Source organism: Trachymyrmex septentrionalis, unplaced genomic scaffold (assembly GCF_001594115.1).
Source record: "Trachymyrmex septentrionalis isolate Tsep2-gDNA-1 unplaced genomic scaffold, Tsep1.0 scaffold139, whole genome shotgun sequence".
In the NCBI taxonomy this organism is placed as follows: Eukaryota; Metazoa; Arthropoda; class Insecta; order Hymenoptera; family Formicidae; genus Trachymyrmex; species Trachymyrmex septentrionalis.
Window position 1 is genome coordinate 385,605 of NW_017304533.1, and position 18,213 is coordinate 403,817.

Here is an 18,213-nt window from a genome sequence, read left to right on the forward strand (position 1 = left end):
AATAAAGTTAGATAATTGCTGTGTCAATAGAGAAATTGATATCAAATTCAAAAACATATTTTCCAATAATGTCGAGTCACTCTATGTATACTGCAGTTATAAATCACATTCAGAAGGTTCTGGCAAGCATGCGACTTTTGCAAGCACGATTTCATGAGATATTGGCAATCTCACATATACTATCTACTGTAGAATCAATTATGATATGCATATCTGTTTGTGCAGGACCATGGCTACGATTTTAAGGCGGATATATGGTCACTTGGCATCACGGCGATCGAGATGGCAAGCGGCACGGCACCGTATCACAAATATCCCCCGATGAAGGTCTTGATGCTGACACTGCAGAACGATCCGCCGACTTTGGATACCGCTGCGGATGACAAGGATCAATATAAAGCATACGGAAAAACATTCCGAAAAATGATTGTCGACTGTTTACAAAAAGATCCTACTAAGAGGTAAGGATCCTACTATTTCATTCACATTGCTACTTCTATTTGCCAAAGTAATTGGAATAGTTGGAGCAAATGGATAATATGTTAAATGTATTCGATTTACTTGAAAATGGTATTATCATAATATGGTTTATAGTATGTTAAGTAGGAAAATTGAAAATAGAAACGGATGAGTGTAAAATTGTAAAATATATATATTACAAATAATAATGTGTATATTTTTTTAGACCAACAGCCACTGAGTTGCTAAAACATCCTTTTTTTAAAAAAGCCAAAGATAAAAAATATCTACAGCAAACGTTAGTAGCGATTGGACCCAGTTTAGAAACACGTGTACAAAAGGTATATTCTTATTATCAATTATGCAATATATGCAAATTTATACGTAATTACTTTTTATTGAACTTTTGCAAAAATTATAGTTGAAAAATTGTGTTTAAGCTGTTAAGTTATAGTAAGTTGTTAAGAAATATTAAGAAAAATTTTCTTTCGCAGGCATCAAAAAGACAACCTGGCACGTCGGGTCGTTTGCACCGAACGGTGACCGGAGAATGGGTCTGGTCAGAAGAAGAGAACAACGGTGACTCGAGCAGTGATGAAGGCAAAGAGACGTTACCGGTCAACACAATCGAAAAGACCAGCAGCGATGAAGAAGCTGGCGAGCCTGACGAATTCTATGGTCAAATCAGGGTAGCACCGAGCCAAATAGCTTTGCTATCAACCGGACAAAATACGCCTATAAACTTGGTGCTTAGATTACGGTATGTGAAATCCAAATGAAAATATTATTTTCATATACTTATACATTTTTTATAGATGATAACAACCTCAGTATCTAATGTGTTTTTTTAAAATACGAGATAATCATCTGAAAATATTTTTTTCAGAAATGAAAAACGTGAGCTAAATGATATTAGGTTCGATTTTACTGTTGGAGTTGATTCTGCACAAGGTATCGCAGCGGAATTAGTTGCTGCGGGCTTGGTTGACGGCAAGGACATTGTAGTGATAGAAACAAATCTAAAAAAATTGATAGAGAGTGGAGGACAATTGCGAACAGTGACATTTTCCTTGGTAAATAGTCTTTATGTATATATATATATACTTTTATCAGATGTAAAAATTGTATATTTAAATATTACATATATGTATAATAATGTGTTTTTATCATTTAATTTGATTATATTTATTAAATATACGATTATTGTCTCTTCTCATTGTTACAGAATACTGGTTATGCGGTGAACGAAATACCAGATGACAAGGCATTAATAGGATTTGCTCAGATCTCTATCACTGAATAAACTTCAATTGCTCTGAACTCTCGGGCTAATGTTCTTAATTGATACATTCGCCAAGATCCAGAGAGTACCAAAAGCTAATGAATCGGCTAGGTACTATTTCTCAAGCTATTTCAGGATAAACTCTAGATATTAAAAAGAAAGTTTCGGCACATGCAAACATACAAGAATAGGAGTTGCTTGTAATGTCGTTACCGTTACTATTACTTTCTTATAATAACGGTTTAATAATAATAAATTGTAAATAACATTACAATTACACTCATAATGGTAATTTTAGCGTCATTAGAAAAGTGACTTTCAAAAAATAACTCGTTACTGCACACATTACACGTTACTTATTTAAAAAAGCGCATCAGTAACTCATTACTTTACTTATGTATCGAATAAAACGTGTTATTAATGCGTTACTCGTTACGTAACATTTAAAGTACCGAGTTATTTTTTTCAATGAATAACGAGTAACAATAACGAATCATTTCTAAAAACTGAACAAAAATAATTATTTCCAGTCTGGCGTTATCATTACTCATGAAAAATTGTAACGTCATTATCAAATTACTTATTATAAAAAAATAACGGCAACGGCATTACAAGTAAAATGCGTTACTTTGCATCTCTATGAAATGTGTAAATTAATCTGATCAGTAAATGTTTGTCAGCAGATCGTAGCTTTTGATACTTTCGCTTCTTTCAGATTCTAATATATAGTTGATTGCAAGGCGTAGATATTCGAAAAACACATTTATTACAACACATCGGTAGTAATGAACTGCTCAAGTGTGTCTGATAACATTGTCAATGTCATGAGAACAATCGAACGAGGCGAATACATAAAAACATTATCATCCATGTACTGGCTTAAGGGTATACACTTACTCTAATCAATAATGGCTGTAGTTTTTACATAATCGAATTGTATCATTCGTATTGCGTTTGTTATGTAAATATTAGTATTCGATCAATCATTTTTTTTCTTTCTTTTTTTCTTTATGATTGATACATTAAACGGGATAAAGATTGCGATATGCGAAATTTCGTATAAATAAGAACAAACTTAGAAGAGAGAGAAAGAGAGAGAGAGAGAAAATATGCTTGATGTGAGTTTAATTTATTCGTTCAAAATATAAGCAGTTTTTCTTGAATAGCAAGATTTTAGTTACATAAAGAAATCAATTGAATATGCTACACAGAGTCATCATGTTTATGTATTATATACAGATTAGCTGCTAAATATATGTATATATGTATACATATATACGTTTATATGTATATATATGCCTCATGCTAGGAAAAAAAATAGGCAATGTTGAAATAAAGCTCTTTTGTACTTAATTAAATAGACTTACGATAGAGAGCAAATTAATATTTTCACAGTTTTAGACGTAACGAGAAAGAGAGGAGTTGATCGAAAAATGTTTACTTCGTACGTCTCGAAAATTTTTAAATTAATCTTTTTGTAAAATGCTTCATAAAATGGATAAAATCAGAATCACATGAACGTGGTAAAACGAAAAGTAACGGAAAAGATGATTTTACAGCATATTCAGAATTTGCCACATTTTCTTGTATTTTTTATAAATCACGAAGATATACATATATTTCATGTTGTATTGTCTTTTGTCATTCTTACAGATTATCAAAATGTATAATATTTTTTTTACGAGATTTTTAAAAATATTTTAAAAATTAATTTTTTAAATGAATCTTATGAGACATATTTTAAATTTTATTATATTCTACAGAGATGAATAGCAAATTCTATTTGCGATGTATGTGTATACCACGGTTAGAAATAAAATCAAAACGTAAAAAGAATGTGCTTTATAATGTGATTCTGTATTTTATCGATTTTTTTTATACAAATTGCAGCGTTCGCATCAAAGGATATGGTAAAGGACATATTCCGGAGTTTCCGTTATTCGGCAAAAAAAAATATATATATATATACTATTTTCGTGAAATTTCGCTATTGAATTACTGTTAACGAATAGGATTTTTAACAATGGAAAATTCGCATGCGACTTCACTTTTCCTTTGCCATATTGCAACAATTACACACATAAAACGCATACACACATACATTCGCGCGCAAAATCTGCTAAATCTGCGACACAAGATTGTTGAGTAAAATCAGTTGTAGTAATAATTGAAATACAAATCTGTTGATATACATGTGATGATTATATACATATTCTTCGTACTAAGTCAGCTGTGTGGTTTAATTAGACGAAGACATATTTTACGCGAGGAGTAAATATAATTACTTTTAAGCCGCAGATGATAATCGTACGCTAGCTTAAGTAGATTTTTACGAATAGTTGTATTTGATGGCACTATATCCCGATAGCACTTTTGAACTTCTACACTACGTTTTCACCGGTATCGAGTTTCGTTTCGATTTGACATAGCTTGCGCATCTCACTATGTGCCTTATCCGGAGCACGCAATGGTCACATCGAAATCTGTGTTTCCGAATCACAGTTACCGAACATGCAATTCAAGAATTTCATAGAATTTCACATCAGGATCGGGATTCATAACGTGACTAAAACAGTGCCAAATCGAGTGTGTTGTACGTAACGATTATAAATGTGTATCAAGAGGAAAAAAACCGATAATTTATTTGTATCAATATCAAACGTCGTTTTGCCAATGAGATCCATTGTACTTTATTTCATCGCGAGTCTATGGTGACTATGTAAAGAGAGCTGCGGACTGCGGCAACCGAGAACGGGTAATGGTACTTAATGACGAAAAGAAAAAATTCCTTCGTGAGCCTTATCAGAAGTTTAGTTGTTTTATGTTTCCGAGCAAACGTTTTCATGATTGGATTTCCAGCAATAAATTATGTTCTTCACAAACAAATTCTTCGAGCGCTAAATCTTCAAACAAGAATTCCGCACGAGGTGTAAACTTTGCGGAGCTTGTTCCTGAATTCGAAATCGCAGATGGCGTAAATAATTTTTTTTAATACAGATACATAAAATTATTTTCTTTTACGTCTCGAAAGAAAAAAGGAATTTAAAAGCACAACACAAAAATAAATAACGACAGAATGGTCATTAGCGAATCTTACGTCTACTCTGATGAAAATTTTTCTTAGAATTTTTTTCACCTAATTTTTTTAGATTCTTTTAATTTTAAAATTTTCAGAATGTATGTAACATAAATTTTATAACTTTTAAAAAATTTTTTTTAATTTATACAAATTGGAGTTCTTTAAAAGCATTGAGAATGTCTACGTTTTTTCTAAAACGATTCTTATATAAGATATATACATGTTCCTCGAATCGGGCGTAATGATTTTTGAGTTACTTCTGATTGGTTGACGACAAAATGTTTCTAACAAAAATTTGTTGTTTTTAATGAAGAATTAATGGATAAGAAAAAAATCAAAATTGTTCATTTTTTAACCCCCCAAAAAATCGTCAAACTTTTTAAATAAAATCATACAATATTTTTCTTTTCATATTTTTATAGTATATAAAAAAAAACGGATTCATCGATATAGCAGTACATATCAGATTATTAGATTAATTATTCGATTCTAAGATCATTCAATTATTATTATAGATAGAATCTTATAGATTATATATAAAATCTGCAGTTTATTACTTGCAAACATGACTGTAGGAAACATATATGTAGACTGTTCCAATAATTACTGCCAGTGCTGAAAATCTGTAGTGCACGTGATGTAAACTTTAAATTTTCGAATACCATAGAAACAATTGTCTAAATACATAAAAAAGAATCGAAACAAAGTGGTGACCGATTCGAGGAACACTATATACGAATTCTGAGGTATACTAAAATAAAATTTCTAAAATTTTTCATTCTGTATAATTTTTGATAAAATTTTATCAAATCCGAAAAAAAGTTATTTTTTTTAGAAATTATAGAATAAGAAATCTTAAAATATTTCGAAATTCACACATATGTGAAAAATTCTAATATTTATTTTTGGAATATTAATTAATTGTGCTGTTTTAGACAGTACAACTGAACTAATTCATTTCAACTCGAAAAAAATTAATTTTAAATATATTTATTATGCATAGTTGTACGTTACTTTTAATAAAAGTAATATTTAATTTACATAAAAACCGCGCGAGGTAAAAAACCAAAATATAATTTATTCTTATACAAAATTAAGAAATAAAGACTTAACTCTCAGAAACATTTTGAACAGAAAATGGGACGAAATAGGATTTCATTTCGTAAGTCAGTAATTAAAAAAGAATTCTTTTCGGACTCTGTGCTATAATTAATAATCTGGGTCGCTATATAATTAATAAATATAATTAGGGGAATTTAAAAGTTCACAATCTTTTGAGACTCTCAATATCTTTATTTCATATTTTAAATACGCTGTATTTTCCAAATACATAAATATATAAAATATAAACACTTATCTATCTTGAGCGCTTGCTGTCGCACGTGTCATATGTCAATATTCTATCCTAACCTAATCCGATCTGCTTGCTCGGAGTTGCGTCGATCAGCTGATTTGCAGAATACAGCTGATCATTGACATTTTGTAATTGTTGCGAGTCGAGAATTTATATTATGGATTTCGGAATTGTCTCGTCAATGTCAAACGAGACAGCCAGTACTTGATAATCACGGTAGTGACGTTTCTCACGAAAATATTATCGAGGGCTGAAAGTTACAATGCAAACGGAGACGAAGCGCGAGAAGCATAATTAAAGTCGGCAGACTCAGTCTTCTTTTGATATTCATTTTATATTTTTTAATTACATCTACATATTTATGTAATTTATATCGCAATTCCGAGATCGAAGGTGTTCCAGTTACAAGCGCTGGCCGTGCGAATTTGTGAAGAGTCTGTCAAGGTAATTGTATCAGAAGCGTGAAGAATTCATCAAGTGCGGATGTTAAAATCTCTGAAAATTTCTGACGAAACTAACCAGATTAATAGGTAATAATTATTAATAAAGTTATGTATTTATTCAAATATTCTAACAAAATTGGTGTTTATTCGATTTACTTGCTGAAGGTTGGAGATTTGAGAAAGAATCAGAAAGCAAATTGTCACTAGCCGTGCTATCTCCGAGTGAGAGAGGTCTGGTTGTGCGAATTTATGAGAAATTTGACAGACGTGCTCTCGTAGTTTCTTCCCAAACTGACTCATGACATATTTACGACTCGATCTCATGCCTAAACTCCAGTGGCGGAGGTTCCTCGCCCGGGCAAACGTTCTCGCGTTCCTGTTCGTGGTAGTCTTTGTCTTCCTGTGCGTGCGCTACCTGCCCGAGCGGGAATGTCAATCGGACCGACAGACTCCTGGGAGCAAGCTCAAGCACCGACTGATTGCCCTGATCCTAAGCAACCCGGACAACCTGGAGCGCCGTAACACCATCAGGAAGACATGGCTGGCCGAGCACGATGCCACAGTGAAGCATTTCTTTGTCATCGGCACCCAGGACATCCTACCCGAGCAGAGGAATACTTTGCAATCAGAGAAACAGAAGTTCGATGATTTGCTACTGTTGCCTAGGCTGCAGGATTCTTACGGCACGCTGACGAAAAAGGTAACAGTTTGTAACAGCCAATGCTGTGTGGTATTCTATCAGTTCTATATCTTAGGGGACAGGCTGTCTCTTAAGTAAGGTTGGAGTCGCATTGGGGGCGTAGAATGGGCCAAGGGGAACAAAAAAGTTTTATACCATTTTGCAATTTTTGCAATAGTTAACAAAATATTAATTACTAAAAATGGCCGAATATTGGTCTTCAATAATGTTTTTCTCAAATACTATCAATTTTGCAGAAAAACTGTAAGAGACAAAAATTGTTTATTTTCTTCTCATAAAGTTCTAAGAATTTTTTCAGAATCTTTTGATACCGCATTTTCTCATGATAATAAAAATAAGAAAATGTAGTACTAAAAAATTGATAAAAAATTCTGAAAAAATTCTTAGAACTTTATGAGAAAAAAATAAACAATTTTTATTTCTTATAGGTTTTTTGTAATTGATAGTATTTGAGAAAAAAATTATAAAAAACCAATATTCGGCCATTTTTAGTAATTAATATCTTGTTAACTATTGCGAAAATTATAAAATGATATAAGACTTTTTTTGTTCCCCTTGACCCATTCTATGCCCCCAATGCGGCTCCGACCTTACTTAACAGACATCCTGTATATGTCTATATCAGGTAGGGCTTTGTTTCTATATGGTTGTAATTCTATGATAATCATGTCTGATAATCAAACTTTGTTTTTATTATAACTATGATATGTTATGCGTTTACATTTATTATATTAATGATATATTATTACTTACGTATAATAATCAGATAAAGCATCGCATCACAGCCGCAGCCTCGTCTATTGCGTGCTCTTTATTTGTAACATGTCTATCATTATTTATATTATGATGATACAAATGTAAGGATCGATGAGAACAAATCTAATTAAATAAGAGAATTCCTATATTTGGTCAAATTGGATCTCAGCGCTGAAATATTTCTATGCGAATTTAATTCTGCAATCTACGAAATCGTTTTCGATTTTTTAACGCAATCATGAGTAGAACTAGAGTAGTAATATTAATTACACTACTATTGACGAGTAATTTAATCATTTTTTTATGTGTGTGTTGTAAATAAGCATCTTTATAAAAATATTAATAAATAATTTATAAATTAGATTAGATTAATGAGAATCTTATATCTGGAAATAATTTTATTACGAAAAATATTATCTCAGCCAGAGTTTGTGTGTGTGAACCTGAAACTGACTTTCCAGGATGGAAAAAAATGTTCCAATCCGACCACCGAGATTTCAGCAATATTTATCGCAATAACCAATAACTAGTAAGCGAGCATTATGTTTCAAGAAGACGCGTGATAAACAATATCATACGAATTTAAAGACTAATAAAAATAAATTTAATTAAATTAATATTTCGGGGCGCACGTTGTACAATCAGATATGTATTTAAATTCACATAGAAATATTTAAGCATTAACAAAACCGGCTTTGACTAAATACAGGGATTCTCTTATTTAATTATAATCACTATTTTTTTTTGTACAATATAAAATTGATTTATTAATTCCTAATTCAATCATTCTACTCAATAATGTAATTGTTATTGTTGTTATTATTATTATAAGGTTCTCCACACTCTGAAAGCCGTTCACGAGCATTACGACTTTGACTACCTGCTGAAATGCGACGACGACTCGTACGTGCTGGTGCATAGGATCCTGAAAGAGCTCGACAAGTGGCAGAGCAAGGGCACTAAGCGAGAACTCTATTGGGGCTTCTTCAATGGACGAGCACAAGTGAAGAGGAACGGTCCCTGGAAGGAAACCGATTGGATCCTGTGTGATTACTATCTTCCTTATGCCGTAGGTGGCGGATACGTTCTGTCTTACAATCTCGTCGAGTTCATTGCTAAGAATGCAGACATCCTTAAGTGAGTATGGCTGCGAATCATATACAAAATATTCTGTATTTAACGTTTACTTTGATGTACAGTTTTCTTAAATTTCTTCATATAATTTTTCAGAATTTCTATACAACTTTTTTTTTTTAGAAAAGTTCTTAGAATTTTTATATGAATTGAAACTTTTTAAGTACTAGGAAAGTCTAGATTTTTCTAAAATATATGTAAACTCTTTTATAAAATCCTTCACATCTATGAAATAGATTCTAAGACTTTTAAGATTTCTCATTTTATAATTTTTAAAAAAAAAGCTTGTGAAAGCTTTATTAAAATTTGAGATATTTAAGGTATTTTTTCAGAAATTTTCACACTTAATTTAATACATCAACATATTGTTAAAAATATTATGATATATTATGAGAATTATTTTCACCAGTTCCGCTTACAATTAGACATTTAAATAAAAAAAATTATCATAAATGCTAAATTCGTTACGATTTACTAGCGATACGTATTCTTCCAGATACAAAAGGCTCAAAAATAGATTTCAAAGCTATTCTACTGGCCTCCCACCTTCTGTCTTAGAACCAGTATTTTGTATGTTATAAATTTTTTTTTATTATATGTCTAAACGGAATATTATATACTTTGCATATAAGATTCTGCATATAATGAAGAACAGTAATTTTGTATGTTTCCTGGAAAAAAAATTCTCTTATTTTTAAAAATTTGTTATATTTTAAATTTACGAAAATTTCTGCCAAAATATTTTAAACTTTTTTAGAGTTTACAAGCAAAATTGTCTTCAGAAATTATAAAGTGAAAAATCTTAAACAATATATTTTACAATTCATGAAAAATATATCAATTCATACAAAAAAATCTGAGAAATTTTCTAAATTATAAAAATTATTTTGAAGAATTATATAAAGAATTCTAACAAAATTTTTTCACAAGTCACCCTTTACAGCCTTTACTTAGTCTTAATTCTTTCTGTGTTATTTTTCTTTCAAATTCATGCACAATCCTAGATTACACAATTCCGAAGATGTCTCCGTCGGTCTGTGGCTTGCACCGTTGGCGAACATTGAGAGGAAGCACGACGTACGCTTCGATACGGAATACAGATCACGTGGTTGTTCCAATCAATACATAATTACGCACAAACTTACGGTCCAGAATATGCTGAGTATGCACGATTATTACCAGGCCTCCTTAGGCGCACTGTGTCCTAAAGAATTTAGGAATCGCATGAGTTATCAGTATAATTGGACCGTACCACCCAGTCAGTGCTGCAACAGACAATCCGGTATCCCTTAATGCGACAGGGAGATTTCTGCAACGTTCTAGTCGCATTTTTTAATACTTGCTCAGAAAACATGTTTATCTCACATACATTTGTAACAGCTTCTACAATATTTATAAATCTTTTATTTATGTTTTGACTTATGTCTTCATTAAGATATATTGATACCAAATACTATAAAAATGTAGCCGTTTTTAAGAATAAGCAATTCAAACAGTATTATTGAAGAAAGTTGCGAAAATTTATAGCGAACAAACTTCGCGACATTTCGTCGAAAGAACTTCAAATTTGGATTTTATTCATTACTCGAGCATAATTGTACGATACAGCGCTATTAAATAATTAATTGAAAACGTTTGTAAATATATTTTGTAAATATTTAGCAATGAAAAGGTAGACATAAACAAAATAAGTTTCGATGAACTAAATATATTTGTTTTAATCATATTACCATACTTCGTTTATAATACTTTTCATCATCAACAGTAGTTTACTTCATGTGTATAAAGCGTTGTTTCTTAATATATAAAAACAATAACGTTAATTTAATATACTAATTAAAACTGTAAGTCGATAAATATAATAGTCTTAGCGAGTGAAATCACAGATATATTCAAGAAACGGCCGTCGAAAATGTAAAGCGCGATTTGCATTATCAATAATAAGTTACTATTTTAATATATAATATAAAGAGAATGTGTTGTGAAGCGATAGCGAGACAATGGCCGATTCTCAAAACGTTCTCCATCTGTGATGGGTTCACATTCGAACTGTGCTTCCATTACATCTAAAATTAATAAAATTCACTTATGATATTTGATTCAATAATAAAATGTTATTTATGTATCATACATTTGATATATTTAAAAATGAGATCTTAAACTCACTATATATACAAATTATAGTCGCTTCAATAGACACCTTTTAATATAGAAAAAAAATCCGTAATGTAATTCTATGGTGATAAAAGGAAATTTAATTTATCACAACAATTTCTGGAGAAATTATTTATAGACATTACTATAACGATAAGCAAATACGTGATTGCGTGGCATATATTTATTATTATACGCGTCACGTAAAAATAAAAGAATTGCCTCGTTATTAGTATTAGATGCAAATGGAAATGCAGTTTTCTCTCTCTCTCTCTCTCTCTCTCTCTCTCTCTCTCCCCTCCCCCCTCTCCCCTCCTCTCTACATCTCTTATAAATTTTCTATCATCCTTTTATACAAAAGTCGATTTACTTTCAATGTGAAATAGTTTTGCACTAATCTTTTCTTCATAGGTGATAATTGTTTCCAAGGTTTATTTCTTTTTGCGATCTTGCGTACATTTGGGACAATACCATTTTCCTTTAGGTTTTGTTGTTAAACCCACGCAGGCGAAGTGGAACCATTCTATAGGGCACTAAAAGGAAAAAGAAAAAAAGAATTAATTATCTTGATTCTGTAATATCGAGAATTAAAATGAAAATTGAAAAAAATTCATTAAAAAATAGGTAACAAAGTTTCGTTCATTTAATTTCTAATAGATATTGCAGTAAAAAGATTTAAATAAAACTTACATCTGGATTATCACAACCAATCATTTCTCCATATGATACTTGATGACAAAGACAATAAGTCGGTTCGTTAGGATCAACAGGCATGTCAAGAACGTCGGCTGGATGACCGAGTGCTGTTGCATCTACCTGGGCGCCACTTCCCACAGCGCCGGTGGACGATGCTGAAGCTACTGAGCCACCTGATATGAAAATATATATATTTATAATAAGGCGTAAGGGATTTAATATTTAAAAATTTATAAAATTATAGCAAGTTACAATTATATAACTTGATTAACATACCTTTCTTCTGTTTCTTTCTTGCATTCTTGGCCTCATCTTCACTGCTAACTACCGTACCCTTCTTCCTTTTCTCCTTCTCCTTGAGTTTCTTCCTACCCTTTTTGCTAGCATTGCTCTCCTCCTGTGCTCTATTGCTGTTTAATGTTTTGTCCTGTATCTCTGCCTCAAATCTTGCCAGATCTGAATCCAGTCGTCTGATATGCTTATCAACTAATTCGTAAGTTTGAATAGCTAGTTGGACCTTGTCATCTCCGTATTCCTTAGCCTTGTTAAAGAGACTTTGTATATGAGCGAGTTGTTCTTTTTTCTTTTCCGGCAATTCCTTCTTCATATTCCTCAAGTAATCATCTGCTAGTTTATCGATATCTTTCATAAGACCCTGCGCTCTAGCATCTAAGTCACGCATTAGTGTAAAATTCCTCTGTAATTCAATTGGCAAATGCTCGAGGCCTGTAACGCACATAAGTGGGAATCAAATGTATGTATTCATCTTCAAACTTATAATTATACGGAATTAATTTGAATATTGCATTATTATGAGAAAATGTTTTAGTCAATAGAAGCATTTCTGTAGCTTAATATAAATAGTCGATAATATAAAAAAAAAGTCCGATGATCCATACTAGCGAGCGTACATAATAATCGATACACAATGTCCGTCTTACACATCTGCGTTCCACTTAACTTTATATATTCTAATGGTTTTTCATACTTATGTGGACACACTTGTTTGAATAATTTTACACGTGATTTTTGAAGTCCTTTTATCTTTTTTTTCAACTAGAACTTTTTCAAGAGATACGAAACACATTTGACTGTTCAATCATATGTGAATAATCGAGTTCTACATCAAGACTCACCCGAACTGTGATTATAGCAAATATGCAACATTTCTGATAATTAATTTTGTACTGCAATTTTTCAGATAGTTAATGTCTGAAGAAACTTGTAATTTTTATCTCTCTTTATTTGTATTATATTCTTTTAATTGCGTTATTTTTTTATTTTTTTAAAGAAATGTGTTGACTTTTACTTTGCCCTTTATTTATTATTATTTATTTTATATAGGAAGAGTCCTTCAATCCGTTTATTGTGATAAAAAAAGTTGTTTTAAAATGAAATAAAATGAAATAAAATCATTTTAGAGAGAGAGAGAGAGAGAGAGAGAGAACATCAGTGGCATTAAAAATCAATATTCTCATAAGTAAAGAATCCTCTACACAGAAGTCGTTTACGGTAGGAAATTGACCAATTCTGATCGAGTATTCTCCTTACATTTGATTGTGACTGATTGGTTTCCTATGACTTAAGAATCCACGACCATTTATGACTTCTATGTAGAGAATCCTTAAATAGTCATTACTATTCCACTTCTACTTTATACAATAGTTTGGACAATTATAAAAGTAAAAATGTTTAAGCATTTAAAAATATATTTTATTTAACTATAAGTAATGCTTAATATAACATGGCAATTATATTAAAAACGCCAAAGGCAATTAAACTTCCTGAAGTCATTTGATCGCCATTGTGATTCTTTATAAGATTAAAAAATTCATTCAAGCTATCAATACATATTATAAATTATCATTGAAAGTGTACATTTTTTTTGCGTTATGAATAACCATAATAGTGATTCAAATGACTTTAGGACATTTAATTGTTTTTTAGTACTTTTTAATAATACAATTGTTAACGTTAGATTAAGAATTGCTAACAATGAGATAAAAATGTTTTTAAATATATACTTCAATATTAAATATATACTTTAACTTTTATAATAGTTTAAACTAAAAATTTTGAAGTAAAATAGTAGTGATTATTTATTTAAAAATTTTTAATAGTACTCTTATATCTTCTACAAAAATGATCTATTTGTTTAATTTCGAAAAATATTTTTTTATATTAGCGATCATTTATATTAAACTACAGAATAAAATTTTATCAACAGTCTGTCAAAAAATTCTCAGATAATAATGTAATATTCAAATTAATTCTTTCTACCTAGTTATCGTTTTGACTACTTTTGATTTCCTGTACATCGATTTTAGACAATGGCTGTGTTCAGCAGAAAAAACTAATCAGTTAGCCCTTAGTGATACAATTTTTTAATACGATTAGTTCTTGCCTCTAGTTCTTTACTGGATCTAACATAAGTATAGGAATCAATCATATTAAAAAATCATATTAAGAATCTAAATGTTAACTAATTAATTTTCTCTGCTAAATACAGCCAGTACTAACTAAAGAACTGTTTTGCATGTCATATGCTTATATGTTATATTGTTATATGCTTGTATGTATATTAAAAAGAACTATTCTTTAACTGTACACTGGACTACAATAAAACTTTATATTTTGCTTTTGTTGAATATTTTATATATATATATATATATATATATATATATATATATATATATATATATATTTCAAGTAAAATGAACTACTTTAATTACAAGAAAACTATTAAAACAAAAATTAACGAGAAATAGTCTAATTTTAAATGCACAGTTTAATTTACCTCAAAAATTAAATTCAATACGAAATTAACTTTAATTGCATATAAATTAGAGACTTATATGTAAAACATAATAAACACTATATCTCTCAAAAAGTTAAAAAAAAATATTAGAAATTATTTTTTTTCTTTTCAATCAACTTTTTTTTTTAACTTTTAGTTTTATTAGGTGCTTAACCTAACTTTTTCAAGTTAGGTTAGGCATCTAATAAAACAAATGTCCTTCAATTCAGACATTAACAAAAAGTATGTTTTTATAATTTCAAACTTCTATTGAGAAATAAACGTAATTCCGCATAATGCAAACAAACAAAAATTTTAGAAAATATAGAAAAAGTTAGACGCGAGGAAGACAGGACTAAGTAAATAAAAAAAAAATAAATAAAATGCGTTCGCGCTCGATGATCTTCCACATTTTCCTACTGTATCTTCATTTTTTTCTCGAAAAAAAAACAAAAAGGGAGTGTAAAAATTTAAAGAAATAAGTTAGCAAACACATATACAATGTATGTATGTACATAGAACGCCAATACTCACTATCGAGATAATGCTCTAAATACAACGCAGTCGTCATGACGATAGTGTCGTATCTTCATGTAAATAAAAGATATTGTATAAATAATTAACTTCTTCACGAAACAATCAACGAGAAATAACGGCAAGGTAAAAATTCAACTGACAACGATACTCGATAATGGACACAGATAAAATACAGTAGCCATGATAAGTATCATCATGGATGCCATTACTGCCAACCATGCATAGTTAAACAATATCAAATAACTTATTCGGCCCAAACGGATTTCCACTAGAGTTTTAGGCCTAAGCATTGAAAATCCACTAAGGCCGGAATCAGACTACACATTGAAGATTGAGATTAAAGATCAGAAATTGTAATTTCACCCAATGAGGACAAAGAAATTTTGGCTCCTTTTGTTCTGATTGGTCAAACATCAATCTTTCAATCTTCAATCTCAATCTTCAATGTGTAGTCTGATTCCGGCCTTAGTGGATTTATCAGTGGATGCATCCATGGTGCAATAAAAGGTCTGTTTCTGTGGCTGAACTAGTATACACTTTTAGAACTTAAAGTGAAATAGATATATGTTTTGTGGAGACACATTTACACTTCCATATACACACACATATACATACATTCTCATACTCTTTCAGTTATACTTCATGCCTTATACTCATTTATACATACTCCGCGATCAGATGGCACGCTCTCACGAACACGATACTCAATTTCCCATCTAGATACATTCTCATATTTATTTATTCATTCTTTAACCGTCCTCATATACGACAGCATCACTTTATATTATTGCGATAAGATATTGTATGTGCTAATAAATAAACGTTACTTGTGAACCTGAGTGCCATCCATTACCTACATTTATTATATGTAGCAATCCGTTTACAGTTTGATATTTGTCGAAAACGATTTGAGAAAGAGAGTTCTAGAGCAGTCTAGTGCAGGAACAGAAAATAACCAAAAACCACGGTGTAAGAATAATAAAAGTACATTTTCACGTGCTGTGTGCTAAAATAAGCAATTGGAGCGACAGATTTGTCGCTCGTTATCCAGCGGCTGAAATTTTCTAGTATGAACAATTTCAACTACAAGCGTCAAACGCTCAAACGCTATTGACATTGCTGACTGCTGACATACTGTGTCGACTAAACTGTAAACCACCATTGACTGCGATATACATAACCTAATTTATTCTTTTTTTTATTGCTGATCTAGAATAAAGTATCTTTATATAAATTATCTTTTTTGTTGCTGAAATGGCCAGTTTGAGCAGCTCGTAAAAATGCACCTAATGATTTCACTTGCCCATTTTTGTCTAGAGGTTTGTTCACGTCGCACGCTCCAACATGCCCAACATGCTCTAATACGTTCGCCCACATCGATGAGATACTATTAAAGACCGACATCCTTACAAGAGTTGGCGTTCTTGTGAATATTGAAGTAATTATAAGAGTTAAAAACTGAAAATATTGTATCAATTTTATGATTTATTAGTTTAGTGGACGTATTTATACATTTATAATTCAATAATACTCGATTTTTCTTTAAAATTGTGATTTCAGTGTTATCATTAAAGTTTAATTATTAACAGAGATAACTGCAGAGAAAAAATTATAATTTTTCTGCAATATATAGAATATTATAGCTTTACAAGTATGCATATTTATTTTTTTATGGAACATTTATGTAATAAAAAATTATGAATTTAATAATGTATGAATCAGATATTTATGTTAATAATAGCGAATTTATATCATTTGTCGATAATGTCAGCGTTCTTCAATTACCTCTAGGCCCTTGGGGCCCTTTTTATTGTAACGTCCTGGATTAGAACTTACAATGCTCCGCTTTGTTTTCCGGTCAATCTGTTGCACAGACTTTACCAGGGGACGCCCGGAGCGCGGAAACTGATCGAGATGAAATGGTTTTCGCTCATAAAAAAAATGACGAAACCATATAACACTGAGTGTCGGTGAACGCGGTGAACTTAGTGAACGCGGTGAACTCAGTGAACGCAGTGAATATATTTAAAATAAAACTCAGTGAACGCAGTGAACTCAGTGAACGCAGTGAATATATTTAAAATAAAACTCAGTGAACGCAGTGAATATATTTAGAACAAAACTCAGTGAACGCAGTGAATATATTGTTAAAAGATGAAACGCAGTGAAACTTAAAATGTACTCGGTGAATATACGCGAATGAAATTTAGATTACGCGGTAGAATAAAAACGTGCGATCAGCACGGGAGTCAGTTTGCAACTGCCAGGGCGTTGTCGATAGTCTTCTTTGTATGCCTCGGTCCTTTCGTTAGACTCAATATTTTGGATAGATAATCATGGTATGCGGCTCTGTTTACTTCCAGCATCGATCGATAGCTCCTCTTGAGGCGTCATGGTACTTGATGTTCGCGCAGTGTGATACATGAATTTTCTTAATATTAATTATATTTTATATTTAACAATATAAAAAGGGGAATAATGGAATAATAATAAAAGATAGTTAACAGAATTAAAATATAATGATAGAGACTTAGTAATTTAAAACTAATAAAATATTTGCATGTCGTTGGGCATGTCTGTGTTATTCGCAATTATATACTTATATTAAAATAATACAATAATGATAAAATAGCAATAATAAAATAGTCATAAAAGTAGTTATAGAGTTATATAAAATTTATAAAGTAGTTATATTAAAAATGCGCGGGTTCAAGTCTGCGTTCCCGAAACCATTAACAAAGTAGAATATAGAGGGAAAAATCGGACGACGACCGATTACACCTCCCCCCATAAAACACAAACACCGTAATGATAATTAAGGT

The 18,213-nt window shown here is 30.9% G+C and overlaps 3 protein-coding genes across 6 annotated transcripts in view; 2 read left to right on the plus strand and 1 right to left on the minus strand.

Moving 5' to 3' along the window:
* LOC108745374 (serine/threonine-protein kinase OSR1-like) overlaps positions 1–3,456 on the plus strand; it is a 36,342-nt gene extending 32,886 nt beyond the window's left edge. The window contains exons 7-11 of one of the 3 annotated variants that reach the window (XM_018481506.1): positions 226–461; positions 686–800; positions 954–1,219; positions 1,346–1,532; positions 1,685–3,456. In XM_018481506.1, coding sequence (XP_018337008.1) covers positions 226–461; positions 686–800; positions 954–1,219; positions 1,346–1,532; positions 1,685–1,762 — 882 coding nt within the window. In that variant the 3' untranslated portion in view covers positions 1,763–3,456. The remainder of the gene's footprint in view (positions 1–225; positions 462–685; positions 801–953; positions 1,220–1,345; positions 1,533–1,684) is intronic. The other 2 variants (XM_018481505.1, XM_018481507.1) reach the window with 2 other exon arrangements.
* A 2,790-nt stretch (positions 3,457–6,246) lies between these two features.
* LOC108745365 (beta-1,3-galactosyltransferase 6) lies at positions 6,247–10,877 on the plus strand. 2 transcript variants are annotated; one of them, XM_018481487.1, is made up of 4 exons: positions 6,247–6,704; positions 6,783–7,317; positions 8,906–9,210; positions 10,212–10,877. In XM_018481487.1, the coding sequence occupies exons 2-4, from the start codon at positions 6,916–6,918 to the stop codon at positions 10,498–10,500; spliced, it is 996 nt and encodes a 331-aa protein (XP_018336989.1). In that variant the 5' UTR covers positions 6,247–6,704; positions 6,783–6,915; the 3' UTR covers positions 10,501–10,877. The 2 variants fall into 2 exon arrangements, with proteins under 2 accessions (XP_018336989.1, XP_018336990.1); XM_018481488.1 differs by having other exon boundaries at positions 6,825–7,317.
* Positions 10,878–11,410: 533 nt separating this feature from the next.
* LOC108745366 (inhibitor of growth protein 5) lies at positions 11,411–15,560 on the minus strand. The gene is made up of 4 exons (XM_018481489.1): positions 15,389–15,560; positions 12,334–12,783; positions 12,052–12,230; positions 11,411–11,894 (listed from the first exon to the last, which is right to left on the minus strand). The coding sequence occupies exons 1-4, from the start codon at positions 15,423–15,425 to the stop codon at positions 11,793–11,795; spliced, it is 768 nt and encodes a 255-aa protein (XP_018336991.1). The 5' UTR covers positions 15,426–15,560; the 3' UTR covers positions 11,411–11,792.
* Positions 15,561–18,213: the final 2,653 nt, after the last annotated feature.

Bases quoted from the DNA above. Each gene is read 5' to 3' on its own strand.
- LOC108745365 (XM_018481487.1), top strand. From the start codon at position 6,916: ATGACATATTTACGACTCGATCTCATGCCTAAACTCCAGTGGCGGAGG. The intron at 7,318-8,905 runs GTAACAGTTTGT...TATTATTATAAG, and splicing joins ACGGCACGCTGACGAAAAAG to GTTCTCCACACTCTGAAAGC. The intron at 9,211-10,211 runs GTGAGTATGGCT...GCACAATCCTAG, and splicing joins AAGAATGCAGACATCCTTAA to ATTACACAATTCCGAAGATG.
- LOC108745366 (XM_018481489.1), bottom strand. From the start codon at position 15,425: ATGACGACTGCGTTGTATTTAGAGCATTATCTCGATA. The intron at 12,784-15,388 runs GTGAGTATTGGC...TGTGCGTTACAG, and splicing joins TTTAGAGCATTATCTCGATA to GCCTCGAGCATTTGCCAATT. The intron at 12,231-12,333 runs GTATGTTAATCA...TTTTCATATCAG, and splicing joins AAGAAAGAAACAGAAGAAAG to GTGGCTCAGTAGCTTCAGCA.